The following is a 27,322-nucleotide window of genomic DNA, read 5'->3' as shown; positions in this document are numbered from 1 at the left end:
ATTCCCATGGACACCCCTGCCTGGCAGGAATGCCAAGGGCAGTGCCTGACTCAGCTGCTGCAAATGCCAGAGCCTCCCTGAGAGCAGCAGATAACAGTGCCAATGTCAGGGCAGTGCAGAACCAAGAGCAGATGTTGTGGTGCTGTGCCTGAGAGGGCAGGGCAGAGACAGCCGGGCACTCAGGACAGTGTTCCCGTGCCCAGCTGTGCCCGGCACCTCCCACACACCAACAGTGCCCTCCTGCCCCAGCCCTGCTCTCTTCAGCCCCCTCTCCTTCCCTGAGCATCTCCCTGGGCCTGGACATTCCCTCCTGAGAGGAGCCTTGTCCCTGCCAGCGCTCACAGAGCCCATCCCAGCCTGTGTGCCCTGCCTGGGGCCCTACAGAAACCTGCCTGTGTGCAGGGCCCTGGCTGGGGCAGGCTCTGTGTGCAGCTGGGCAAGGGCAGCTCAGGAGAGCCCTGCTGGGCCCTGCAAAGGTGATGCTGCTGCTGTCCAGGGCTGAGGAGTGGCTGAGGGCCCTTTGGGAGGCTCCCAGCAGAGACACTGATCAACTGAATTTACAGTTCTGCAGTCCCTGTAAAAGTTCAAACATTAGTTTGATGATCCTGTGTGTCCCTTTCAACTCAGAATGTCCTGGGATTCTGGGATTACAATTCCTGTTCTGCTTCTCTCATCCCCTTGTTTTTTTATAATCAAAAGAGAAAAAAAAAAAAAAAAACCCTTGCAACAGCGTTAGAAGAGTGAAGTAAAAACCAGACATTAATTGGAAGCTTCCAGGTGTCCCAGTGGGGATGGGGCACACCTGGGGCCTGATTTCAACAATTTATTAAGGTTGATTAGTTAGGAAATTTAACAGGAACATCCAATAGGAGATTCACTTACCCCAGTTACACACCCCTGGCTCAATCCATTGGAGTAGGTCCAAGGGCTTCTTTGCCTTCACTTTTTATTCTGACTGCTCACATTCTGGTCAAAAACCAAAATCTTCTTCTTGTAGGTCCTCTTCCTGATAATAAGACTATACAGGATACTATATGTATTGTATACTATATGTATTTCAGGAATGCATTTAGACAATCAGCTTATTTTTCTAAAATCAAAGAAAAAGGTTAGGGAAAATAATAGAGTTAATAAAGGATTATAGTTATAGATGTATATAATAGTAAGAGAGTTCATGAAGAGTTTAATAGACTTAAAAAAGGAATATAGATTTATAACTATGTAATAGTAATTTATAGAGCTACAAATACATGAAAATTGTATAAAATGAAAAAATCTTTTTGTCATCACCCCAACGTTCCCATCCTTCTCCAAGCAGGAAATTGAAAACACTCTCAGGAAAGCTCCTGATCTTTACAACAATCCCAGGCTTACCTTCTTTGGGAAGTGCCCTCCGGAGCAGTGTCCAGGCTGGTCTGGAGCTGGGAGCAGCCCTGCCCCACCCAGCCCCTCTCAGCAGCAGCCCCTGCCCTGCTCAGGGCGGCTCCTTCCCCCCAGAGCTTCTCCCCAGTGCTGGGAGCAGCTGCCAGGGCTGGCTGAGAGCTGTCCCTGGCAGGCAGCAGAGTCCCTGCCCCAGCACAGCGCCCTGGGCTGCAGGACCCTGCTCTGCAGGACAGCCCTGGGCACCCCTGGCTGCAGCCCCGGCTGCTCAGCCCTGCAGCAGAGCCTGGCAACAGGAGCTGCCTTGGGCTGTGCCTGGGCTGGGGCAGCAGGGAAAGCCAGCCCTGCCCTAGGGCCACAGCCCTGCCCTGGAGCAGCCCTGAGAGTCCGCCTGAAAGGTCCTAAAAGCTCTGGGATGTGCCAGCTCCAGGAGATCCCTGCAGGAACTGCAGCTTCTCTTCCCACAGCCAGGGAATGACTGTTTCAAACCTGGGATGATTTCTGCCCTAGTGAGCCCTGAGTGAGCTCTGCTCTGTGCTCCCAGCGCAGGCTGAGTTTAACCCCTCTGTGCTGTGCTGTGCCCTGCAGGCAGTGTCCCAGCCCTGCTGGGCTGGCAGAAGAGCTGCTCATCAAGAGAAATGTGCTTTTGAAGCTCTTCTTGGTGACCAGGAGCTGCCTCTGTGCCAGGAGCCCAGCCCAGCTCAGCAGCACAGACACAGCACAAGGACTTTAATGAGCCTCTGGGCCTTTGTGCTCAGGCCCTGAACATCAGTCCCTGAGAGGAAGCTGAAGAAACCTCTCCGGAACTCCAAGGCTGAATCCAACTCCAAAGGTTCTTGGACTTTTAATGGGTCCCACTGAGGGACACGACTGAGAAAGTGTCCCCAGGCCCCAGGCAGAGCAGAGAACTGCAGGCAGTGATGACAGGTGGGAACAAAGAGAAGCCAAGTCTTGGTGCCCTGGGGCACAGCAGGGTCTGTGCCACCAAGGGCTGTGAGGAGACCCCTTGTCCTGAGGCCCTGGGGCCTCCTGGCCCAGCCCCAGCCAGGCTGGGCACTGTCAGCCCCTTGTGCTGCCCTCAGCATCCCCCCCTAGCCCACATCCCAGTGGCCTCAAGGATCTGCTGGAAGGAGTCCCTGGGGAGCCTTGCTCAGCCATGGCCCTGGGGGCTCCTTCATGCTCCCTGCAGGGACTGCAGGTTTTTCAAAGATCTTTGGGTTTGGCTTTTGCCTTGGAGTCTCTGAGAGGTTTATTGCAAACATGGCCTCCAATTATTTTCTCTAATTAGTCCCTGGAGAGACTTTGTCAGTAACAACACTCAGTGGGGTTCATTAATGCTTCAATGTACTTTAGTTATTTTAAGGTACTTGGTGTTTCCCTTTTGATACAGAGTTTGTGACATGTTTGTGCAATCATGGCCCAGATTATCTGCTTTAACGAGTCCCTTGAGAGCTTTGCACTGACACTCAGTGGAGCTCATTAATACTCTGAGATACTCGAGGGTTTTAAGGTACTTTGGATTTTCCTTTCCACTCTGAATCTCTGAGAGGTTTTTTGTGCCATTCTGGCCTCCAATTCTCTCCTCCAGGGAGTCCATGAGGAGCCTGTGTTGGGGATGGACCTCAGGGAGACCCATTCATGCATTGAGACACTTTGAGTTTTTCCTCTGAATTTGACTCCTGGAAAGGTTTGTGCAATCTCCTCCTGAGCCCTGAACTTCCAGGGCTCAGCTCCAAATGCACCACAGGGCTCATTAGGATCAAGCAAGTCCTGACAAACCATGGCTCTGCCTTGATTTCCCTCTGGTCTGGAGCAGTCCATCAGGAAGATTTCCTTTTCAGTTATGGAGAAATATTACAAAGAACTCCTAAGAAATATGTATTCCTATCTTAAAGGGTGTCTTTTATTGCTGTTCTTATTATACAACATGTGATTGCAGCATGCTGTGATTGATATTGATCCAGGGTCTCTCCTGAGGAGGTCTGGCCCGGTCAGTGAAGTTTTACCTTGAGATCTGACCCAGTGTGGACAACCTTGCCCCACAATCCCCTACCCCATGTGAGAAACGATTTTCACTTTCAAAAATGTAAATGCTTTATTAAGACCATATCAAAATAAAACAGAAGACTGAAGAAAGAAAAGAATACAGCAGCAGGAGCAAAGAATTCAGTCACCATGTACTTATCTACACAATGGATGCTCTTTTACACCTCTAGCCCCTCCCAAAGTCTTGTCAATCAACTCCTTCTTCACTGTCCAGTGGTGGAGATCACTGTCTCACACCTTGATTGGAGGTCAGGTGCTGCCATAGTAACAAGCCAACCCTCCCAAATGCCCCAACTACTGAGGCCATCCTGTGATAACAATGCAAGGGGGAGGGGAAGGATAACTATACATCTACTAAACTTCTCTGAACATATATTTAATATTCACCGCTTAATTGTGAGACTCAACCATAGGATTACTCATCTATAACACTCCCCCCTTTTCTTTTTCTTGAAGTCATTTTGCTTGAACAATTAAGTAAAAAATTTTCTCTCTCTCTTGAATGAGTCATACCAGCATCTGTTGATATGGGCAAGGACAGTGGGAACAGGAGGAAAAAATCTCAGGTTTTCCTTAGACACACTCATTTGGAATGGACAAAAGGGCATCCCAGAGGTCCAGTATGGCTTTGACTCCCATCTACCATGCCTATGTGTCTGCTACCCATAGCTGGTGTATCTTAGGGGTGAGTACAGAGGCCAACTCGGTCCTGCCCTCCAGTCCCTGTTGAATTAAAAGACAACTGAGGAATGATAGAGGTCTGGTATGGCCTTTTGTCCCTACCTTACCATGCCTATGGGGTTGCTACCCACAGCAGGGCTATGGAGCCTTCTTGGTGAGGAACAAAGGGGCCAACCCAGTCTTGCCCTCCTTCCTTTGTCTTATTTTCTTGAAGAAGCTGTCCCATTACCTTTTACAGTCCCTTGTGTGCTTCCTCTCAACAGATGCTGGTAATTCTCACCCATTAAAACAGGAAAACAGTTCTCAAGCTGGTTGGTGGAAGCTTGACTCTACTTTTTGGGCGTCTTGGTGTTTTTCTGGTTGTCTCTCAGTCTCTGCTTGAGAGTCAATCTTGTTTCACCCAGCCTGGATGTTACAGTCCACTCTTTGGGTTCTTCTCCTGGGCCTTTGACTCTGTTGCCATGAGTCCATCCCCGCTCTGCAGTTCGCATGGCTGATTCAGTGGTGAGCAGTACTTGAAAGGGACCTTCCCACTGGGGAGTTAGAGACTGACCTCTCCATGACTTAATCATCATCCAATCCCTGGGATTAATGTTATGGATTCTGAAATCCAGGGTGGTAGTTTGAGGAATTGCCCCTTTACGTTTTTGCCCTTCAAAGGTTTGTGCTATAGACATCACTTATTTCTTGGCATTGGCTTCCCCTTCCTCATAGGTGGCAACCTTCTGGGGTGAGGTCAGAAAGGGCAACCCAAACATCATTTCATAGGGTGACACCCCCAGATCTGACTGGGGTTGGGTTCTAATTCTTAATAAGGCCAAAGGGAGACATTTTATCCATGACATTTGGGTTTCAATCATTAGCTTAACTGGAGCTCTTTTAAGAGACTGATTCATTCTCTCAACCCAACTGGAACTCTGTGGATGCCATGGAATGTGTAATTCCCATTTTACTCCCAGGCCCTGAACAATTTTCTGCAATATCTTTGATGTAAAATGAGTTCCCCAGTCAGAATCAAGCCTGTTTACCATCTCATATTGGGGACTGATTGATTCTAGAAGTGTTTTACTCACAACATTGGCACTGGCTTTCACAGTAGGTACCACCTCTACCCAATCAGTCAAGTGATCTACTATCACTGGCAAAAACTTCCACCATTGTATGTGGGGAAGCTCAGTAAAGTCTACTTGGATGTTTTGAAAGGGCCATAAGGCTACTTCTTGCCCTCCTCATGGGTGTTTTCCTCATGATTTTCTTATTCATTTGTTGACATATCACACACCATTCAGTTACTTGCTTAGCTATTCTGAAAATTCCCATGAATCCCCAGTCCCTTAGAAATTGACCACTTAACAATTGTGTACCCCAATGGGTTGTTCCATGTATGTCTTCTAGCATTTTCTTGGCAAGGGGTTTTTTCAATATTTGCCTCCCATCTGCTAATCTCCACTTGCATTCATTATCTTTCTTGGCTCCTGTTTTGAGAAGTTCTTCCTCTTCTGTCCCACTGAATACAGGGACTTTTTGCATTTCTCTCATGGATGTTAATACTATTATTAGTTTTTCTGTCTCTGATTCAGTTGCAGTTTTAGCTTCTAAATCAGCTAAATTGTTTCCTTTTACCTCCTGAGTCACCCCTTTTTGATGTCCTTTAACATATACCACTGCTACTTCCTCTGGTAATTGTCATGTTTCTAACACCTCTAAAATGAGTTTTTCATTAATCAATCCCTTTCCCTTTGAATTGAATACCCCCCTTTCTTCCCAGATTTTCCTAAAGGTATGCGCTACTCCAAAAGCGTATTTATAGTCTGTATCTATTGTTCCCCTTTTCTGTGCCAAAATTTCCGGAGCTCGTTTTAGGACATACAACTCACACCTTGGGCTGACTAGTTGGATGGTAACTTTCTCTTTTCTATGGCCACCAACCCTTCATGCACTATAGCGTACCCTGATACCCTGTGCCCCTTTATTACCCATGAAGGTCCATCAATGTACAATCGTTTTCCACCTTGGAGTGGTTGATCTGTATGATCCTTCCTTACTTTAGTTTGATAGTTTATAGCTTCTAGGCAATTATGTATAAATTCCTCATCTGCTTCTCCATACAAGAACTGTTGGTTACTCACAATCAGCTCTAAATCATTAGCTATCAAGATGGCTTCAACATTCAACATACAGGAATCAGTGAGGCATTTCTCAGCCTTTTGGCTTAGGATACTTCTAAAATGAGTGTGGGGTATATATTTTCAATTTTCCTCTAAGGGTGAATGGCTTGGTTTGAAAAGACAGGTGTTCACTAAGGAAGGCAGGAGCCTCCCTTGAAATGGAAAATGTAAATCCCCTCCCTCTGAATTATTATAATTTTGAAATTAAGAGGCTCTCAGGCAAAGATATTGGAATAGGAATAACAGTTCTTTACTAGGAGAACTAAAAATACAAATGAAATAGTACAAACAACAAAAAAAACCTACTGAGTCAGAATATTTGTTGGTCTTGGTAGCAGTCCGATTGAATGGTGGCTGCAGTGCCCCTGCAGTGACAGGTGGGGTTCTGTTGGAGCAGGGATCCTGTAGAAAGGTGTAGTTTTCCTCTGAAGGTCCAGTGGTGGTGTAGATGGGCCTGGTGTTCCTCTGGGAATCCAGCGGAGAAGAAAGCTGCTCCTCTGGGCATCCAGTGGGGCTGAAAGCTGCTCCTCTGAGAATCCAGTGGAAAAGCTGTACTGGTGTCCCAAAATCTCAGATTATATCTCCGTAGGAATGCTTGGCTCCTCACTCTGGGCAGAGCATCTCACAATGAGATTATGTAATTTTTATCAGTCATACAGTGAGACTCAATGGCCAATTAACAGAAGATACCTCCCCAGAGGGGGATTGATTGAGGCAAAGATAAAGAAAACTGCCCAATGAACAGAAGATAACTGCCCCATCTCTAACAGATAGGAATTGAAAACACACCTAGCTACATCTTTCAATTTAAGGCATTTACAAAAGTTGCCATTGTAACTTCTGAGTTTGGCTGCCCTAGGTTTTTTTCCTACATGCTCTCGCAGCCCCCTTAAAAACTACCTGAGAGACCTGACCCTCCTTCCAAAGATGATACATCCTCTTTTTATTCTTAAGTTCCTCCAAAACCTCCTTGCCCATCCAGGCTGGGCATTTGCCTCGTCTCGACTTGTCTTTTGGCACACAAAGGCAGTCTGTTCCTGTGCCCTCAAGATCATTGTTTTGAAGCATGCCCACCCTTCCTGAACTCCTTTGTTTTTAAGGGCTGCTTCCCAAGGAACTCTCTGAATAACTCTCCTAAACAGGCCAAAGTCTGTCCTCTGGAAGTCCAATGTAAAAGTCTTATTAATGTTCCTCCTGACTTCACCAAATACGGAGAACTCTATGATTTCATGATCACTGTTCCCCAAGTGGCCTCCAACCATCACATCTCCCCCCAGCCCATCTCTACTTGCAAACAACAAGATCTAACACAGTCCCTCCCCTGATGGGCTTACCCATCTGCTGCCACAAAAAGTTGTCCTCCACAAACTCTAAAAATTTCCTGGACTGCCTTTTTTCAGCTGTTTTAACTTCTCAGCAAATGTCTGGCATGTTGAAGTCACCAACAAGAACAAGAGCTGATGATGCAGAAACATTCTCTACCTGTTTATAGAATGAGTTGTCCACCACTTCTTCCTGGTTGGGTGGACAATAACAGACTCCCAGTAGGATGTCAGCCTTGTTGGTCTTCCCTCTAATTCTCACCCACAGGCATTCAACTTCATCATCATTAATTTCAATACCTATGGTGCCCAAAGCCTCCCTAATATAAAGGGCCACCCCTCCACCTCTTCTCCCTTTTCTGTCTCCCCTGAAGAGCTTGTAGCCATCCAGTGCAGCGCTCCAGCCATGTGAGTCATCTCACCATGTTTCCCTGATGCCAATTACATCATAGCTCTGCTGTTGGACCATAGCCTCCAGCTCTTCTTGTTTGTTACCCATGCTGCATGCACTGGTATACATACACCCCAGCTGGGCTACTGATTTCACCCCTAGCTCAGGCTTACCACCCTTGGGCCTGCTTCCAGACAGCCCAGCTGCTTCCCTACCCCCTTCAGACCTAGTTTAAAGCCCTCTCAACGAGTTCTGCCAGTTGATGATCTAAAAACCTGCTGCCCTTATGTCCTGGTTTGAAAAGGAAGAGAGTTTTTTGGGATGCTGTAGTCAAACCGATAGGTGCTCAGATTTGAATATTGGCACCTGGTGTGGCCACTGAGGACATGGATGCGCCTCTGAGAACACAGGGGGTTAAAAGCAGAGAACTCCCAGGGGGAAGGTCTCTTCGGGTTCCTTCTGTGAAAGAGGTCAGAGCTGCCCTGCCCGGCTGCGGGCTGGCAGGGGAGGGGAAGCCATGCGGCCGGGTGAGGTAGGCCGGGCCTTGGACAGAGAGGGGAGGTGAAGGCCCCTGCAGGATGGAAGGGTGGAGGAACATTGGAGAGTCATCGGGCAGCCAGCCCCCCAGAGAGAAAGAGAGAAAGAGAGCGAGAAAGAGAGTGAGCATGTGCCTGTGTTTGTGCCAGCTTGAAATTCGGTATCACATGCGGGCAGCACGGCCAGCCATAAAGGAGAAGGGGGGTACAGTGAGAAGGTGCCCGGCAGGGCAGCGTGGGACTTCTGGACAGGCAGAGCCTGAGATTTTTAACCCTTTTCTTGGATGATGGAAACCTTACAAATGCTGATCCTCCTGGAGTTGAATGAGAAGAGAGATAGAGATGAGATAAGAGGAAATGGGCCACGAGAGAAGTTGAGAAGAATCTTAGGTGGGAGGAGATGATGGAGTGGCCTTTGGCTGGACTTTTCTTGTATAGCTATGGACAGAACCAATTTTCTCTTGTGACACAGAGACTGCATTTAGGGTGAGGCAATGGCTTGGAGCCAAGAGAGTGCAGTGATGTTATGTGGAGGAGTGTGTGAACAGAGACAAAAGGTGAGGAGGGCAGTGGTGCCCTCCGTCTTCATGGAAGAAGAAGATCTCTGTTCTTGAGACCCCTCGGCCCCAGGGGGTGAATCTGGGGGGGGACAGGTGTCCCAAAAGTGAGAGTCTGTGCTTTTTATGGAACTGGGCAAAGCATCCTTAAAAGGGGAACCCTAGAAGCAGCTCTGGTCCATGTGCAGTGGTGAGAGCACTGGGCATGGAAGGAAGAGGTCACGATGGCAAATGCTCTCCAGGCAGTGCCACGTGTGATATGGAAACACACAAGGTCTCAACTGTGTTTCCAGGGGAAGCCTATGGTACAAGAGGGACTCCTCTCTTCTTGATGAACGGAGAACTGATTATCTAAAGGGTGGTGATGGACTGAGAGTTGGTGATCTGAGGGGTGGTAACTGAATTGAAAGTCCAAGGTTTTGTCTGACTGTGATGTATTGGGAATTTGGTGGGGGGAGGAGGAATGTTTGGAAGGTTTTCATCCTGAGTTCTGTGTGTTTCTTTTATATATTGTAAGTTAATAAAGTTGTTTTTTTCCCTTTTATCCCTAAGCTGGAGCCTGCTTTGCTCTATTCCTGGTCACATCTCACAGCAGACACCAGGGAGAATGTATTTTCATGGGGGCACTGGCATTGCGCCAGCGTCAAACCGTGCCACCTTTGTAGCAGATGATTGGCCCGTCTATAACTCAGAGCTCCTCCGCACCACAGGTAAGAGACCCAACCTGGCAGATACTTGGGACAGGTGGACAAAACTGCTGCCCAATGCTCTAGAGCAACCCCAAGAACTGGACCTGTTGGGGTCCTCCAAGGCCACATACTGTGTCAGATTTTACTTTAGATGCCTGAAAAACGATTGGCCAGAAATGGACTGGACCAAAAACACATACCAAAAAGACATATCAGCAATTAACAAAGCCTATAACTATCCCTATGGATACTATCAGCTATATTGAAAAGCAGTAAATGCAATGCCTTATTATCTATCAAATTTTAACATGGTCTGATTTCTTTAACAAGAAGGCTAACAAATGTGCCATATAAAATGATGCCAGATACAGTCACAAAAAGCTGTTGGGTTGTTCAGCAATATGCTAAATTGCACGTTATTATATTTATTTTCCAGTAACCCGGCACTTTAAAAAGCCTTACTGCATTTCTGTTTCCATGGAATTTGCAGTTACCATGGGTTTTTCTCATAACTGATTTACTTATAATTCTAACATGCTTGTTACAACTTGAATCCCTCCAGTGCACCATCATGCTGTTATTTCACTTATGGCTTATTCACCTTTAAGTAGTCTTTTTGTGTTAATAACTTTGGACAAAATTACATCATGGCATTATCTATAACTTTTAAGGATGTTCATTTTAATGCTGTTAAATTGAAGCCCAATATTGTAATGCTCAGTTACCTTCTGTTAAATTAAATAAGGCAAAGGTTTTTTTGTTAAATTTTGGTAGATTTAATTTCTGATAAGTTTCAATATTACTAAGTTTGCACAATGATCTATTCCAGTTTTTATGGGTCCAGTTATGTTTGGTATTACTAGTAATTAACTTTGAGTTCTCTTGAGTGCGCTTTTTGTTCTACTAAGGTGATAATGACATTAATTTGAAATCCTTTTAGGACTGAGTTTAAGTTCCTCTTGTGAAGCTCAAGTGCAGTTCAAATAAATTTCTGTCAGGTTTGAGTGTTATTTAATCTGAGGTATCATAAATTTTACTAGTGAGCTGTTCAGTGTTTTCTTTGGATGCATTTATTCTGTCATAAATACATCAATCTTTGTATTACTGTTTTTATAGCCAGCTTTTCATTTGCTTTACCATCTTTTGGTGTAATTATCTACAAGAGACGTGTCATTTCAGGATCCTCCTTTTGTTCTCTAGCTGCTTATGTATCTCTCAGACCAGACTACCCCTCTAGCTGGGCTCCACACTGTGGCTCTATGGTTTGACCCAGTGCTGTCTCATCATTTCTAAGTATTTTTCAGAGTTCCAAGAAATGATATCTCAGCTTTGTGGGAAGCCTCCTCTAAACTGATGGTATTGTGACATCTACTCTAAGTAATCAGATGCAGCCCCAATTATTATTACAGAACCACTCCAAGAGTTTGCTGGGTTTAAAGCATCTCTATGCTGAGGGAATTTTGGAGGAGACAGCTATTGCATGGTTCATTAGTCTGTCACCCCTAGACCTTTACTCCTAAGTGCTAATCTCAAGAGCCTTGTTTTAAATGATGTTTAGGGAATTCTCTCCCACTTAGAGCTTGGGTGGTGGCCAGGCCTTAGCTCTACCTGGACGGGAATTTGCCAACAGACCCAGATGTTTTCTGCATCAAAGCTAGATTTGAGTGGCTTTGACTTGGCAATTTGACCCTCTAGACATGACAGTTGAACTCTTTTTAAAGGGAGCTTGGGAATTATTATCTGGAAATAATTCTCCAAGTCCCCACTGAATCGAGGTTTGTCAGCTGTTTGCAGACTCTGGGATGATGGTACATTATTGCAGAGATTGCTATTTACCTAATTCCACCTATGTTGTTAGCTTTGTCTGCTATTTGAAATATTCCTGATTGTTGTATCCAAATTATTCCTAATTGCTCTAAGTTTCTTGTCCACTGCATGTATTATTTTGCTATGATGTTTCTTCATACTCATAACAAAAGGCATGCATCTCATTCTTAAGAAACAATAAAGAAAAGGAATGTATGCCTTAAGAACGTTCAAATAATGCAATATGTACATGAGAAATTTGGACGACTAATCAGTTTGAATAATGCAATATTTACATGAGAAATTTGGAAAAAAGATCATCACATCTAAATCCCAATTGAGGGTACCACAGTGCAGCCTGATTGATTCATTAACTTCAGGAGAAGATGTGCCTGTGTTTCATCATCCGCAGTTCAAAGCAGTCACCTGTTCATTCCATCAGATACTGATCAGCTCTGAAAAAATGAGGCCCAGTGCAAAGAGAAATAACCTCATCACCTTGCAGCTTTTGCTTCAAAGGTTTCCTTGCAGCCTTTGTGGCCAGAGCAGGAACAGGAGGAGGACTGCCCAGACATGGCTGTGTCTGGAAACTGACAGAGGCATTTTGCCAACAAAAGCCTCCTGGCATCCTCATGGTACAGTGCTCCTACGAACCTTCTTCAGTTATTCCCTGTTCCAGCACCCAGGAGGACATTCAGTGATGTCAAAGATCAACATTTCCAGCTCACAGACTTTCTCATACTTCTCAACTCATTGGAAACAATGGTCATTTCTTTCCATTTCCCTAAGAGACATCGGACATTATTCTTTTGTTTTCTCATGCTGCAAAACTCTGTGTCAATGACTTGATAGAATTTGGTAAGTTTTGTTGATTGTAATTGGTCTTTTATCTATCTTAGCCCCGTATCTAACAGATAACCAGTGATAACCTTGATGAGATAATACCCTCACAAGAGTGAGCTCTTTCAACATCAGAACATAGGAGCCTTTTTTAAATGAACAAAAAGGGGGAGATGTCATAGACAGGTAGAATAATGATAAAAGAAAGGCCCTATGAAATCAGGCCTTGTTCTGCCATGTTAATAGCTGGCCTGTCATCTCTTCTGAGTACAGCTAAGCAGTTACAAGTTCCCATGTGAAGCTATTGTGAGAATGAGACTTTGTGACCAATCTATTCTGAGGGTGAAAAACAAATACACCTGCAACAACAAGGGATTTGTCTCATGAGAATCAGTGAAGAGGACAGGTAAACAATACAATAGAGAGATTTGATGCACAAGTAAAATCTATTTTATTAACCCATAATAGAATAACTGGCAAGAAATCTATGAACTAACTAAAGTTGCACACAAGGTCCTTCAAACTGTAAAATGAGTTGTATGAATAAAGAATAAAGAGTTCTCCAGCTCAGCTGGGTCCTCTGGGATTTCAGTTCCCCCCTTCTTTGAGGCTTTGTGTTCCCTCTTCTTTGGGGCTTTGGGTTCCTTCTTCTCTGAGATTTTGGCTTCCTTCTTCTGTGGGATTTTGCTTTCTTTCCTCTCTGGGGCTTTGGTGTCCTTCTTCTCTGATGCTTTGCTTTTCTTCCTTTCTGATGCTTTGCTTGCCTTCTTCTCTGGGGCCTTGGTTTCCTTCTTCTCTGGGATTTTGGTTTCCTTCTTCTCTAATGCTTTGCTTTCCTTCTTCTCTGGAATTTTGGTTTCCTTCTTCTCTGGGGCCTTGGTTTCTTTCTTCTCTGGGGCCTTGGTTTCCTTCTTCTCTGGGATTTTGGTTTCCTTTTTCTCTGGGATTTTGGTTTCCTTCTTCTCTGGGATTTTGGTTTTCTTCCTCTCTGGGGATTTGGTTTCCTTTTTTGGGATTTTGGTTTCCTTCTTCTCTGGGGTCTTGGCTTTTCCCTTCTCTAGTTTTGGAGGTTGCTTCCCCACAGAGACACCCTTCTTTTCCTGCTTCTGCCTCTCTTCATCCTTCTGCCTCTCTTCCGCCTCTAAGGCTTTTGCCTCCTCCTGAAGCTTTTTACCTGACTGCTTCAGCTCCCTTCTGCAGACAAAATAAAACAAAACAGAAAACAGGGCTGAGAGTCACCACCAGAAACTTGGGCTCCCTAGTCCTGGATGGCCCTGCACTTCATTCCTTGACCCTGAGGCCATTTCCATGAATTCTTCTCAACCCACAGATGTTGGGAAAATCCCAAGTGAGGCCATTGGTGAAAGGGGACCTCCAGGACCAGCCAAACCCAAGCTTTGCCATCATAAGCTCTTGACTGTGCAAGCTCCCTCTTAAGGCACAGCCAGACCCCTCCAGCCCCTGCCAAAGGCTGATCCACCAGCTCTCTGTGCTGGTGCCTGAAAACGCCCTTTGTCTCTTGGCTTCCCAGTTTAGAGCAGAGCACAGATTGCTGACATCTGCTTATCTCTCCTACAATTCTTACTCAGCTCATTCAGCCCCCTTCCTCCTGGGCATAGCTGAAGCATGATTTTAGAGAGTTCAGATTTCAGCTGAGGCTTAGAAGCAATTCCCATTGATCAGGATGTAAGTTAGATAGGCAGACCATAGGTTAATGATTATGAGATGCTTAAGCTGGAGCTGATTGTTCTATTGTTTACCATTAGGAGCTTCTTTCTAGAAGGAAGTGGAGGAAGTGAACTGTTATAAGAACATCTTGAAACCAGGAGAACAATGGTTAGCACCTGGGCTTGATGTCAATCAGTCACTAAGCAGGGGGCCTTGGATCGTGCCAGAGGGTCACAGAGACCTGATGAAGACATTCCTGACTTCATCCCTTAAGACCACGGACCCAATTCGAGACCCAGTTCAAGGGAAGAATTGCACAGGTGTGAAGGACCAATGACCTCATTTGAATACAGAGCGGGGATGGGAGGTGCTGGGGTTGTGCAGATGTATTGTATGTAAGATCTTGGGCAATAAAGAGAGGACAAAAACCTTGGACAGCGCGGTCACGCCTTTTAGGGACGGCTCTGGTGCCTCCCACCGGTGTTAATAAACACACCACTGCCTAACTTTAATTAGTTAGAGAGTCTCTGTCCGTGACCTTTGGTTTTAACGACTCCTAGCCTGCTCCTTCATGAGAACAATCCTATCAGTCAGAAAGCAAAGGCTGCAGGAACTCCTCTCCTGCAAGACAGGCTCTTGTCAGCCAGATTTCCTGCTGGAACCCAGCTGTGACCAAGCAAACCAGTGCTGGCTGCCATGGAAACCATTGGAAGCAGCCTCGTCCCTCTCCTCCCCATGCAACCAACTTCAGCCTGGCCTGAAGAAGTCCTGATACACAGGCTGGCTTGAAGCAGCCTCCACTCCCAGCTCCACCCTTGGCCTGTGTGTCCTGAGCTGGGCTGCCTTGCTGGAGCTGAGCTTCTCCTGTGCTTGCCCACTGCTGCAGCTGCAGGGGAGCCTAAAGGACATGAGCTTTTCTGGCTGCTGTCCCACCATAAGGAGAACCCTGGCAGATCAGCATTGCAAGGACTTCATCTGGGGCAGGAGCAGGACCCAAAGCAAGGTTTGCTCTGTGCCCCACGCCTGCCCATACCACTATGCCACTGTTTTGGTGAAGAAGGGAGGTGATGAAGAAGATGCCACTCAACACCATGCACTTCAAGACACCTCTAGAGGCAGTGCCAAGGCAAGTCCAGAGCCCAGCTCCCTGCAGGCAGCAGCTAAGCCAGGCGGGCTCAGCACTCAAATAGAGAAGAAGATGTTCTGTCTCAACAGGAGAAGGTAGCCAGGGAGCTCAGAGTGGCCATCCCTGTGTTGCTGCTGGCCTTTGCTATGCAGCACCTCTGAGCTCAGAGTCCTTGGAGCAGGGAAGCCCTGCAGGGACAATAACCCATGGCAGAGCAGGAACCTATGGAAGGCTGACTCACCTCTCCCTGAGAGGGGCCTGAGAGCCACAGTTGATCCACCAGGGGCTCAGGGAGGAGCTGACACGTGAGGCCTCCCCGGGCACCAGCACCTCGTAGCTGGGGCCTCCCTCCACGTGGCACAGCTCCGGGACATTGCAGGTGCTGCTGAGGTGGCCAGAGAAGGTGGAGGAGACCTGCTGGCTCTCTCCTGGCTGCAGCACACCTGACACTGGCAGGATACTGAAAGCCTGGGTGGAAGACAGGAGAGATTGAGGTGCTGAGCATGGAAATGGATGCAGAAGAGCATCTTGGAGCAAAGTGCAGCTGTAGCCAGAGGGGCCTATTCCCCAAACACTGCCAGAATCACCCTCACCGCATCCTGCATCCACGCCACTGACCAGTGCAGGGACCATGGGGAAAATCTTCTCCCATCGTCACGGGTCAATGCATTAATTAGTACATTACATAAAAGTGACTTGGGATGTCTCCTGGCAGTAGGAATTCTCTCTGATGCACAACTTGCCTTTAAAAAGTTTCAAAACTTCCTGCTTTTAGAAAAGGAGGAGACTCAGAGTGAGAGCTCTTGGAGCTGAGGGAAGGAGCCCAGCCCAGCTCATCTAACTCCTGAGGCTCTTGCCCTCTCTCTCTGATTTAAATGCTGCTTTCTCAAGGTGCTACAGCAAAAGCTCCTGCAAAAACTTCCTGTGGAGCACCTGAGGAGTTCCAGGGGGAGCAGTGCCCTCCACAGGTGCTGCACAGTGTCCTCGGGCAGCTCTACAACGTGTCCTGCATGGCTCTCCAACAAGCAGCTGCTTCAGCAGCCCTTTGTGATGGGCCTGCAGGGATGGGAGGCCCCTCTGTGGCCAATGCTGAGGGCCCCCAGTGGCACTGGCAGCTCCAGCCCTGCTTGCCACACTGACAATGGGCAGTGAGACAGATTCCCTCTTGCCTTCTCCACTCCCAGGGGAGTGTGCGCCACGTCCAGGGAGCACCTGAATCCCTCCAAGCCTCGTGGCAGGTGAGGGTTTTCAGGAGTTGGTGCTGGCACCTGAAAAACAAGCCATTTTCTGTGCTGGGAGGAAGAGACAGCCACTTTGCAAAGTCTCCCTTTGTAAGACAGCTTCAGGGCCAGCAGTGCAACAGCAGCTCTGGGTGAAAGCAGAGCCCTGCAAACAGGGAGTCTGGCTGCCTTGGGAAGAGGCTCCATGGAGATCAGGACTCATCCCAGCTTGCTCTGGGAGGGAAGCTGGAGGTGTTACCATGATGATGCAAAGAAAAGCCTCATCTTACTTTGGGAAGGAAACAAGGCAAAAAAATCCCACACTCAACACAGGTCTGTAGGATCTGAGTCAGCTTCTCCAAGGAAAACTCTCCTATTTCTCCCTCCCACTCAGCCCATGTCCAGCCACTGGCCCTGCTGCCCAGCCCACTGGCAGGGCACAGCAGAGCAGGGCAGCAAAAAGGGAGCTCAGTATGAGCAGGACTTGGTGCTGGCAGGCAGGGGAGGCAACACAAGCACTGGATGTACAAGAAAATCTACCTCTGCTCCTGAAGAGTGGGTAAAATCCTGCACTTCTTTCAGGGCTCTGGCTGTATCCTCCTGTCCAATCCTGAAGTGCCTCCATTGAGATGCCAGGGAATCCAAACTGGTTTTCTTCTCCTTTGGCGGCTGGGGTTTGAATTTAGGTGGGTAGAGCTCATCTCTGGAAAATAAGATAACTATGAACAGGGACCTGCAGTGGGAGGGAAGGACACCTGCACGAGCAGCTCCTGGCCAGGATGCAGCCCCTGGCTGGGTGCTGGCACGTTGAACTGAGAAATGGCTTGATCCAGCCCTTCCCAATCCAGGCTGGAGCAGGTCTGTTCTAAAGGCAGCCCAGGGATGACACTGAGGTGCTGCAGCAGCTGCAACTGCTTGCATTGAGCAACTACAGAGGACAGGCATGAACACCTGGTGGGGATGCAAAAAGCACAGTGGGACAGGGAAAGACAGAGAAGGCAGCAAAAAGGTGAGATTTGAGGCAGCGAGGGGCAGACCCAGCCAGTGCCCAGCCAGCAGAGCCCCCCCAGTGCCCAAGGCCAGAAACTCTGCAGCTCCACCAGGGATTTATCAGGAATGTTCCCCTGACACTAATGGGGGGTTGGTTGACATTTTCCAACACTCCCAGGCGACTCAGGTCGCATTCCCCATCCATCCATCCATCCATCCATCCATCCATCCATCCATCCATCCATCCATCCATCCATCCATCCATCCATCCATCCATACGTACACAGGCTGTGGTGCTGGGATCCTGCCAAGCTCTGCCAGCCTTGGGCTTGGGGAGATTTCTGCCAGCTGTCCTGAGCTCCGTAATTGTGCTCTCTGTTCCAGGAAGCAAGCAAGAAAGATTTTAAAAAAACCCAAAACAAACCACAACAGAGAAACCTAAAAAACCTTCAACAGCTCAACCCTGCTCAAGTTATTTCTTTAGGGAGAGCTACCACTCTCCAGCAAACATGCTGGGCTTTTGGGGAAAAAGAAAATTACATGTTCATCTCCATATTGAAAAGGATTAAGGTAAGAGAGAACCTTTCAAACTAAAAATTATTGGCCCAAAGGTGTTACCTTTGCAAGAAATCTCTAGTTAAGACCGGGCTGACAGTTAAACAACTGGTTCTTCTGGTGGGGAGAAAACCTCCTCTTTGAGGGAAGCAGCCTGATAGTTGAAAGCAACTGTTTTGTCAAACTTCAGGCTCCCTGGCACAGCCTGCATTGCCTGTCCTTCCTGTTCACTGATTTACAGGCAGTGCCACAATGGCCCAGGTTCACATGTTTGGTGCCATCCAGGGAATTTGGCATCGCCATTTCCATATGTTTTAATAGAAGTTTAAATCCTTGCAACCACTCTTCAAATGTCAGCTTTCCTTTCTTTTACAGAAAGCTCAAGGTTCCCAGAAGTCTTCTGACGCCCTCTTTTGTGCTCAGAGAGATGACATTTTCAAACAGATGTTTCCAAAGTTAACAGCATTTGAAAGAAGAATGAATTGAAATGCCCCTGGATTCCAGCTTAGCCGAACTCCATTCTGTGTCAGACACTGAGATTGCCACCTCTAAGGCAGGAGCTGTTTGTGCCACCCATCCTCCTGTCCTTCTCCCCAGCAGCCTGGGCCTGTTTTCCCCGGCAGAATCCCTGTCCCTGTGCACCCTGCCAGGAGCAGTTGCACACAGGCACACATCTCCCCTTGCCCTCACCAGTGGGTTTCTCTCATCCCCGAACACGCCGATGACAACGTTGGTGCGATGAGTGCCCAGGGCCTGCACTTCCACCACAACTGGGATCTCTGCTGTGCTCTGGGGCTGCACAATCCCACAGGGCTTGGGGCTGGAGTAGAGCACAGCAGAGTCCTCCTTGCGTTTCTGGAAGGGACAGAATGAAATGCAACTTCAGAGGCACCTCTGAAGAAACTTTAGACTCCTTAACATCCACGGCAACAGCAACTTACACACACGTTTCAAACTCCCCAGCACAAAGGTAAAAGGCACAAACAAGATGCAAGAATTGTAGGCTTAGCACTCCCAGGGGAACCTGCAAGGAGGCTGCCAGCACAGGCATTGGTGTCAGTGGATGCAGCAGCTTTTCACAACCCTCTAAGATCTCCCACAAGAAAACACCCTGAAGACCAGAACATCAACTGTTTCCTCAGGAGCTTCAACTGCCTCCTAAAGTTTACAGTCAGGTAGGATCCTGCTCTCAGCAGATCTTTAAGACTGAAGAGAAACCAGCAAGGTCTTGTCCAAACCCTTTTTCCCCTTAATAATCTCCTCAGTAATATTTGACAGAAGGAGGTGGATGTGATGCCAAACCTGGGGAATGAGCCCGTAGCAGCCAGGAAGGTGGCTGGGATTCCTAATGATGAGCTTCCTCTCATATGGCACCTTCAGGTGGCACTCATCGTACAGCAGCACTTGGGGGGACACTTGGAGCTCAGGAACGAGACATCTGGGCAAAGAGATGACCCCAGGGGAATCAGAGATACTGAGAGAATGGAGAACGTTTCCCCCCAAAGATTGTGAAATGGAGCAGAACACATTGGTCACTGTCAAATGCACACTGAACAGCCCTACAGGGATAAATTGCCTTCTACCCCTTCCCACTCCAACATGTCTTGTCAAGGAGGGGCAAACCCTGAGAGGCAGCACCCAGAGGCTGCCCAGTGCCCCAGGCAGAGCACTTTGAGCCACAGCTGCCTCAGCCCCTCCTTTACCCAAGAAGGCTTGCAAGGACTCCTGGAACAGTCCCAGTGAGCCACGAGCTCTGGGGGAGCCTTCCCAACAAGGATCAGTGCTCCCTAAGGCTCAAGGAACACACAACTCCAGTGTCTCAGTACAAATGACTCCCTTCTCTCCCATGGTGCTGTTGCCCTGCCTGAGAACTCAGCTCTTTGCCCCAGCCTTGGAGGGCACGAGACAGCAGCTGCCCCACAGAGTGGCTGATCAGCCCCTGCCAGGCCCTGCAGCTCCCTGGCTCCTTCACTGCACAGCTCCAGGCCCTGCCTGGCCCCAGCTCCACCTGCTTTACAGAATGGCAGCCCAGGCACTGCCTGGATGGCTCTGCCTGGGACAGGGAACAGCACCAGGGAGCTGCATCCCTCTTGGCATTCAACTGACACCCACAGCAGCACAGCAGCATGGAATTCTGCTGCAGCAACAACGACTTTTGGTCTCAACCCTGACAACATTAAAGCTCAAATTGGGAAGCAGAGGGAAGGAGAATAACTGGAGCTGACCTGCCACATCAAGGGCTGCTTTCCCCTCGTAAGACCTTGCCCTCACCACTCTTGCTGGGAGCCACTTCCCCCCTGCCATGTGCCCTCATGGACAGAGCCAGACCCTGACTCTCAGCAGGCTGCTTGGTGTGGCCCAAACCAGTGCACGGTGCTCACAACCAGCACAACTCCACCTCTTGCAGAAGAAGGAGAGGAGGCTCTTGGGAAATTAGTTCCACCTCAAGCACCAAAAACCAGGCCAAGAAATGATATCATTCCTGGTGCCCTTAGCAGAGGGCCCAGGACCGTGCTGGCTGTGAGCAGGGGTGCTTTTCACCACAGGCTGCTGCCCAAGCACTGCTGTTCCCATGTCCAGCTGGCACAACATGAGGCCATTAAGCAGCATTTCTCCTTGGCAGCTGCAGCCAGCAAAGCCTGTGCGAGGCAGTGCCTGGGGGGCCAGGCAAGGGCTGGTACCTGGCTGTGATGATCAGGGTTGCCACTCCCCTGCCAATACCCTCCAGGTCCACCAGCATTCTCCTGTAGAACTCCATCACCGTGTTGGAGCACAGGGTCACCTGGTGGAAGAGAAGAACAGTCAATTCTTCCTTATAAAAGCTCATTACCCACGGGTGATATCCTCCAGTTCCTGAGGGAGGATTTGGCCTTAATTCTTCTGCTGCTCCATGTGTAGAGCACAGTCTCAGAGTAACAAAAGCCTTCTGGCAATGCCAGATTTGTTAAACACCCCTTGCTATCAGGCCACAGGTCACCTACATTAAAACATTAGACTAAAGCTCTATGCACCACTGCATTCAAATTAAGGGGCCAATTTTTCATCTACAATGAGAAATGCAACTACAATGACATCCATGCAGAGGAAATCTGACTTGAGCACAGTGAGTTCAGCTTCACAGGAGGAAGCTGAGGGCAAAGTGTGGCCCAGGAGGTGCTGGGCAGTTCATGGCTGCAGAGTTTTTTGTCCCCACTGGAGATTCCTGCAGTGAACACACATCATCCTGCTCCCCAGGAGAGGGGAAATGAGACCAAGAAGAAAAGCTAACTGCTTTATCCAATGACATCTCTCTAACGGCCACCTTCTGCCCTCATCCTTGCTCTGCCCACTTGCAATCAAATAAATCGCTCTCAAAAACACAAGAATGGCTTCAGGCCTTGACCATAAGGTATGTGACCTCAGCATATGAATTTGAAAACCAAACAGTGCTCCTTGAGGAACATCCCGAGTAAGCCAGCTAGCAGAGGCCTCCCAGCAGTGCAGATCTCTCACTGCCAGGATGCTCAAAGCTGGCACCAGAGCTAAAGCCCTCCCACACCGCAGTGCAGCTTCAGCCCTGGTGCTGCAGCGTCTGTGGCTGGGCTCTTGCCGTACCTCGATATCCTGGTGTCCCTGGGGCAGGATGGTGCCTTGGCTGGGATTCATGGTGAACTCCCTGGGCTCCACATAGAAATGGATTCCCTTCCTCCAGGCCGGGTCAGTGTCCCTGCGGATCTGATCCACGCTGTCCACAGCCGGCTGCGTGCCATCGTCCGACATGCGGAGCTGGAACGTCAGGGGCACCGGGGAGCTGTTGGTGAGGCGGCAGCGCCGCGTGTAGGGAAAGCCTGGGGAAGGACACAAATATCCATTCAGGCACCCATTAGGGCATGATCCTGGGGGGAATATCCTGGCAGGATGAAAGTGGGATTGGAGTTGAGCTCTTTATTAGCTGAACTACAGCTCAGCGAGAAGCTGCGTGAGGAATGAATCCTCACTGAGTTCCCTTTGACACAGATTCCAGACTGCAGCCTTGAAAATGCCCACTCCTAGCCCTGCTCAACACTGCAAGCTTCTCTCTTTGTGATGGGGAGGAGCTCCCTCACCTGCCCCAAACCAGCACCAGTTCTCTCTCAGTGATGAGTGTGCACCCAGACCCAGCATTTACTCTGAGAATTCAAGCTGTCAAATTCCCTCGTCAGCCTGCCAACACTCCCACCGTTTTCAAGATATATAAACAGTGAGTCGTCATTGAGAAGAAGCTACAGCAAAAGGAAGTGAGGATGGAATCAGGAACTAGAACGTGATGCAAAGCACCCTAATGCAGCTTGTCTCTGCAGGACCCTTAAGGCATCTCTTGGTTTGGGCCAAACTGACTGAGCACGTGACAGCTCAGAGCCCACTCAACTGGGGGCACACCCAAGCCTTGCTTTGAGATTAGCAATTAGGAACCAGGTCCCACCTCACCCAACAAACGGGGATATCACAGCCATGCTGCTCACTATGATTGCTGCCTGCAAGGGTTTCCCCCACTTTAGCTCTGAGATTTGCTTTCCATCCCGCAAAGCCAGAGATACAGCCACTCATGGTGGGGATGTCCTGCAGAGCCCACAGAGCAGCCACAGCCTGCTTGTAGAGAGCTTTTTGGATAATTGGTTAGCTGAGAAAGGACATTCCGATGTGATACCGATGGATAAGGGTAAGAGAAACAAGCTGGGAACTGAGCAACCGGTGCCCAATTACTGACGAAGGTCACAGTGACCTTCTCTAAAACGGGAAGACGGGGGAGAAAATTGCTTGCCAGAAAATGTAGCTATCCCAAGGTAGAGAAATTAGAAGAATGTACACATAGAAGCAAAATAATTGTTAAGAGATAGAAGTAGGTGTGTTTGATCTAAGTGTGCTTTAACCAATGATGAGCTCGGCTTTTGCAATATGTATAAGCTTCATTAACACTAATATAAATATGTGTGCAGTTTCAATAAACTTCGAGATTTGCTATTCATCGCATATAGTGTGTCGCATCTCTCCCGCCGCTACGACGAATGGTGACCCCGACGTGATCCTTCGGGACTAGCCACGGTCGGAGGCATAAAAGTCAAGTGCAGGTCCTTTCGCGGCTGGGGACGGCAAAAAACACCGCTGAAAAAAGAAGGTGTCAAGTGCCCCGGGTGAGCTCAGAGGAGTGCCCGGCTGCTACGTGCTGCCGGACCTGAATAGAGCCGCAAGAAGCGCGCTATCGTCGTTAAAATGGATAAAGACAGGCAAGCAGCATATGATTTATTTACTGACTTTTTACGAGGGCGTCAGATTAGAGGGATAGATTTACAGAAAGAACTTCCTGGGTTTTTAGCTTATGGGTGTGCACAGGGGCTTTTTCGTAATCCACATACAGTGCATGAATTGTCGGAGTGGCGTATATTCGGGGATAAGCTGTGGCACGCAGTCATAGATGACGATAAGACCGCGAAAAAGTGGGGGAAGTTATGGCGAGTCGTTCATGATGAATTGCTAAAATACCAGGCAGAGGAAGGAGCTGCCCGGCAGGCCAGTGCAGCTCATGAAAGGAACAGGAGTTATGGGGACTGGTTTGGTTCCCCGCTGCCTCCTGTTACGTCCACAGTCAATCTGCCGCCGGCATCGCCTTCTACCTTAAACGGCAGTTCCCCACCCCCATCGGTGCCTGCTTTACGCAGCACGGCCCCGCCAGCTTCGGCGCCTGTTTTGACGGGCACCCCCTCACCGATTTCGGTTCCTGCCTCGGGTGGCGGTCTGCCGCCGGCACCGGCATTTGCAATAAGCGGCGGCTCCCCGCCAACCCCAGCCCCCGCTCCAGACAACGGCTCCCCGCCGCTACCAGTTCCTCTTTCGGGCAGCAGCCCCCCCCCGCGTGTCCTCCAGCCGAGCCGTCCACGCCGCCTGTCCCGGTGTTCAGCCCTACACCTCCTCCGCTTAGCGGTTCGACCGTCCCCGGGTCGGACGGTGACCTTGCAAGGGCCGTTGCTCAGCAGCGAAGGGAGGCATGGGCGGCAGTAGCTAAAGAATTTATGGACACGGGGGATGAGGAGGCAAGATCGGCTGCTATGGAAATGGCCTGCCCGGTGATCTATTCTCCCCAGCCGGGGGGAGGGTTTCAAGCCACAATAACTGCCCTGGACTGGAAACTGTTATCGCAGTTACGATCCACAGTTAGTCAATTTGGAGTAACTAGTGAACCCACAAAACAAATGCTGGATTACATCTGGGGTACTCAGGTTTTGCTGCCGGCAGATTGCAGGACGGTAACGCGGCTTATTTTTACTCAACACCAACAGCTTTTATTTAATGCCCATTGGCAGGCGATTTGTCAGCAATATGTCGCAGTGGTACGGCAACCAGGAGACCCGTTATATGGGGTGACCCTGGAGGAGTTAATGGGGTTCGGGCCGTTTCTTAGAACGGAGGCACAAGCATTGATTGGGCCCGAAAAGTGCAGGGAGGCTATGCGCTTAGCACGTTTAGCTATCGATAGAATTAAGGATCCGGGAGGAATTCCTTCTTACATGGGAATGAAGCAAGGTACGGAAGAGTCTTTCGGAGCTTTTACAGACAGGGTAGCCAGCGCGATTGAACAAGCAGGAGTCCCTGAATTCATGAAAGGGTCCATGCTCAAACAATGCGCACTTCAAAACGGCAATCAGCTTACCAAGAATGTGATAAATACCCTGGGGGCTAATTGGTCTATAGAGGAAGCTTTAGAGCGATTAGCTAATGTCCCGCTGGGATCACAGGCAATGTTAGTAGATGCTATTAAAGAGCTAGGGGCCGGGTTGCAGAGGCAGGCAGAGTCCTCTCAAAACCAAGTACTGGCAGCCCTCGCCCCGCTCCAAGCAGCTGCAATAAATGCTCCACGAGCTCCATCCACTAGCCGATGCAGGTGCTACCGATGTGGAGGAACGGGACATGCATGACAGGACTGTCCCGCCGTCAGTGTTTGGTGTAGCCGTTGCCGCCTGGACACCCACAATACCGGAATCTGCAGACGCCGCTCGGGAAACGGCAGAGCCAGCGCGTCCACCAGCCGCCGCGCCCAGACACAAATAGCAGCTGTCACAACTTCGACTCAACCTGCCCCCAGCCCGCAACTGCCGGGAGCCTTGGACTAGACCTCGAAGCAGCAGCAGCCGTGACTTTGATGACTACTCGCCCGGAGAAGGTTCCAACTGGGGTAAAAGGGCCACTCATTATTGACGGCTTACCTATGGGGGCTCTGCTTTTAGGGCGTTCCTCGGCTACGATGATGGGATTATTTGTTTTATCTGGAGTAATAGATGCTGATTACACAGGAGAGATTTCTATTATGGTGCATACTCTTTTTCCACCGATGCGGATCGAAAAGGGACAAAGGATAGCTCAATTGATTCCTCTGCAGCAGTTGGCTAAGGCTGTACCCCCTCGCCAGGCACAGTCCAGAGGAGAGCATGGATTCGGATCCACGGGAGGCCTTGCCCTTTTGACAATGAACTTAAATGAACGGCCAAAGCGCACTATCATTTTGGACTATCAGGGCGAAAGGCGAACCTTGGAAGGACTGTTAGACACTGGCGCAGACTCCAGCATTGTGAGTCCGGATTTTTGGCCCCACGATTGGCCATTGCAGTCAACTACTATGCCAGTAACCGGAGTTGGAGGCCTGACACTTGCAAGGAAGACACCCATGCTATCTGTGACGGTTGAGGATAAAACTGTACGAGGTGTTTTGTCAGTTGTACCTTTGCCTCCTACTGTGCAGTGTCTAATCGGTCGGGACATTCTGGCTCAGATGGGTGTGGTTTTGACAAATGAGAACCCTTTAGGCTAAGGGCCATTGCGTGGACTTTCCCAATCCCACTGACCATGACCACGAACACTCCGGTATGGGTTAAGCAGTGGCCTTTAAAAAGGGAAAGTCTCGAGCAGGTTCACATGCTGGTATACGAACAATATAAACAAGGACATTTACAGCTGTCAACAAGTCCATGGAACACGCCCATCTTTGTGATTAAGAAGAAGTCGGGAAAGTATCGCTTAATACATGATTTGCGAGCTGTGAATGAACAGATGGAGCCAATGGGAGCCCTACAACCTGGTTTACCTAACCCGGCTATGCTACCAAGGGACTGGCCACTTCTGATTATTGATCTGAAGGACTGCTTTTTTACTATTGCTCTGCATCCTCGAGATACTCGGAGGTTTGCATTCACTTTGCCGTCTTTAAACAGGGCAGAGCCGGACAAGAGATTCGAATGGGTTTCTCTTCCCCAGGGAATGCGGAACAGCGCCACCTTGTGTCAACTTTATGTCGCTGCAGCTCTACAGCCCTTGCGACATGCCTGGCCTGACACAATTATTTATCATTATATGGATGACATTCTATTTGCACAACCAGAACCTTTTGCGCATCAACAAATTCAGGCAATACATGATGCTCTGAAGCTCCATGGACTGACTGTAGCTCCTGAAAAAATTCAGTTGTCTGCACCGTGGAAGTATTTGGGGTGGACACTTACTGATCAAATTGTTACCCCTCAGAAACTGCAATTAAACGTCCAATTACATACATTGCATGATGTTCAGAAATTACTGGGGGATCTACAGTGGCTACGCCCCATTGTTGGTATCCCTAATGACCTCTTGGACGAGCTTCGACCTTTACTGAAGGGGACTGATCTGGCACAGCCTGTTCGTATAGCCCCTGAACAGGCTGAGACACTGCAGCAGATATTGGACTGTGTTACACAAGGCAGTGTTCGGAGACGTGATCTCGACCTTCCTATACAGCTGACGGTTTGGTGCGGGCCAAAATTTTTACTGGGTGCACTTACTCAGCATAACAGAAAAACAGGGGAGACATGGGCCTTGGAATGGATATCTCCTCCACTTCAACAACAGAAAACCCTTCTTCAGAAAATTGAAAGTCTAGCTGATCTGCTTAAAAAGGGTCGTGAACGGACAATACAGATTATGGGAAAGGAACCTGATCAGATACAGATACCAATGAAAAAGGATACATTGACCTGGTATCTGGCAAACAGTATGGAGTTACAAGAGGCCCTGTTGGGAGCCGGTAGCGTGACTGCCACTGATGATATTCCCAATGTACCATTGAATTGGATAGGACAATGGGGTTGGATTCAATGCCCAAAAAGATCACTGAAGCCCTTATCGGATGCTACAACTGCCTACACTGATGCAGGAAGAAAATCTAAAACTGCTGCAGTGACCTGGCGAGAAAAGGGACAATGGCATCATCACATACTCCGAGCTACTGAGGTGGACACTTTACAAACGATGGAGCTTTTGGCTGTTGTATGGGCCATGATGCATTTCTCTGGACCTCTTAACATTGT

General features: G+C 48.7%; 1 protein-coding gene across 1 annotated transcript in view; it reads right to left on the bottom strand.

The window, feature by feature from the left end:
- The window catches only part of LOC129133498 (hydrocephalus-inducing protein homolog), a 68,383-nt gene that overhangs the window by 3,797 nt on the left and 37,264 nt on the right, over positions 1–27,322 (bottom strand). The window contains exons 12-17 of the mRNA XM_077192231.1: positions 21,570–21,802; positions 20,657–20,757; positions 19,278–19,413; positions 18,666–18,764; positions 16,351–16,478; positions 15,452–15,595 (exon numbers count right to left, since the gene is read on the bottom strand). Coding sequence (XP_077048346.1) covers positions 15,452–15,595; positions 16,351–16,478; positions 18,666–18,764; positions 19,278–19,413; positions 20,657–20,757; positions 21,570–21,802 — 841 coding nt within the window. The remainder of the gene's footprint in view (positions 1–15,451; positions 15,596–16,350; positions 16,479–18,665; positions 18,765–19,277; positions 19,414–20,656; positions 20,758–21,569; positions 21,803–27,322) is intronic.

The sequence above is a fragment of the Agelaius phoeniceus genome, chromosome 32 (genome assembly GCF_051311805.1).
Source record: "Agelaius phoeniceus isolate bAgePho1 chromosome 32, bAgePho1.hap1, whole genome shotgun sequence".
NCBI classification, from domain to species: Eukaryota; Metazoa; Chordata; class Aves; order Passeriformes; family Icteridae; genus Agelaius; species Agelaius phoeniceus.
The sequence above is the reverse complement of the archived record's forward strand: the minus strand, read 5'-3'. Positions and strand labels throughout refer to the sequence as shown.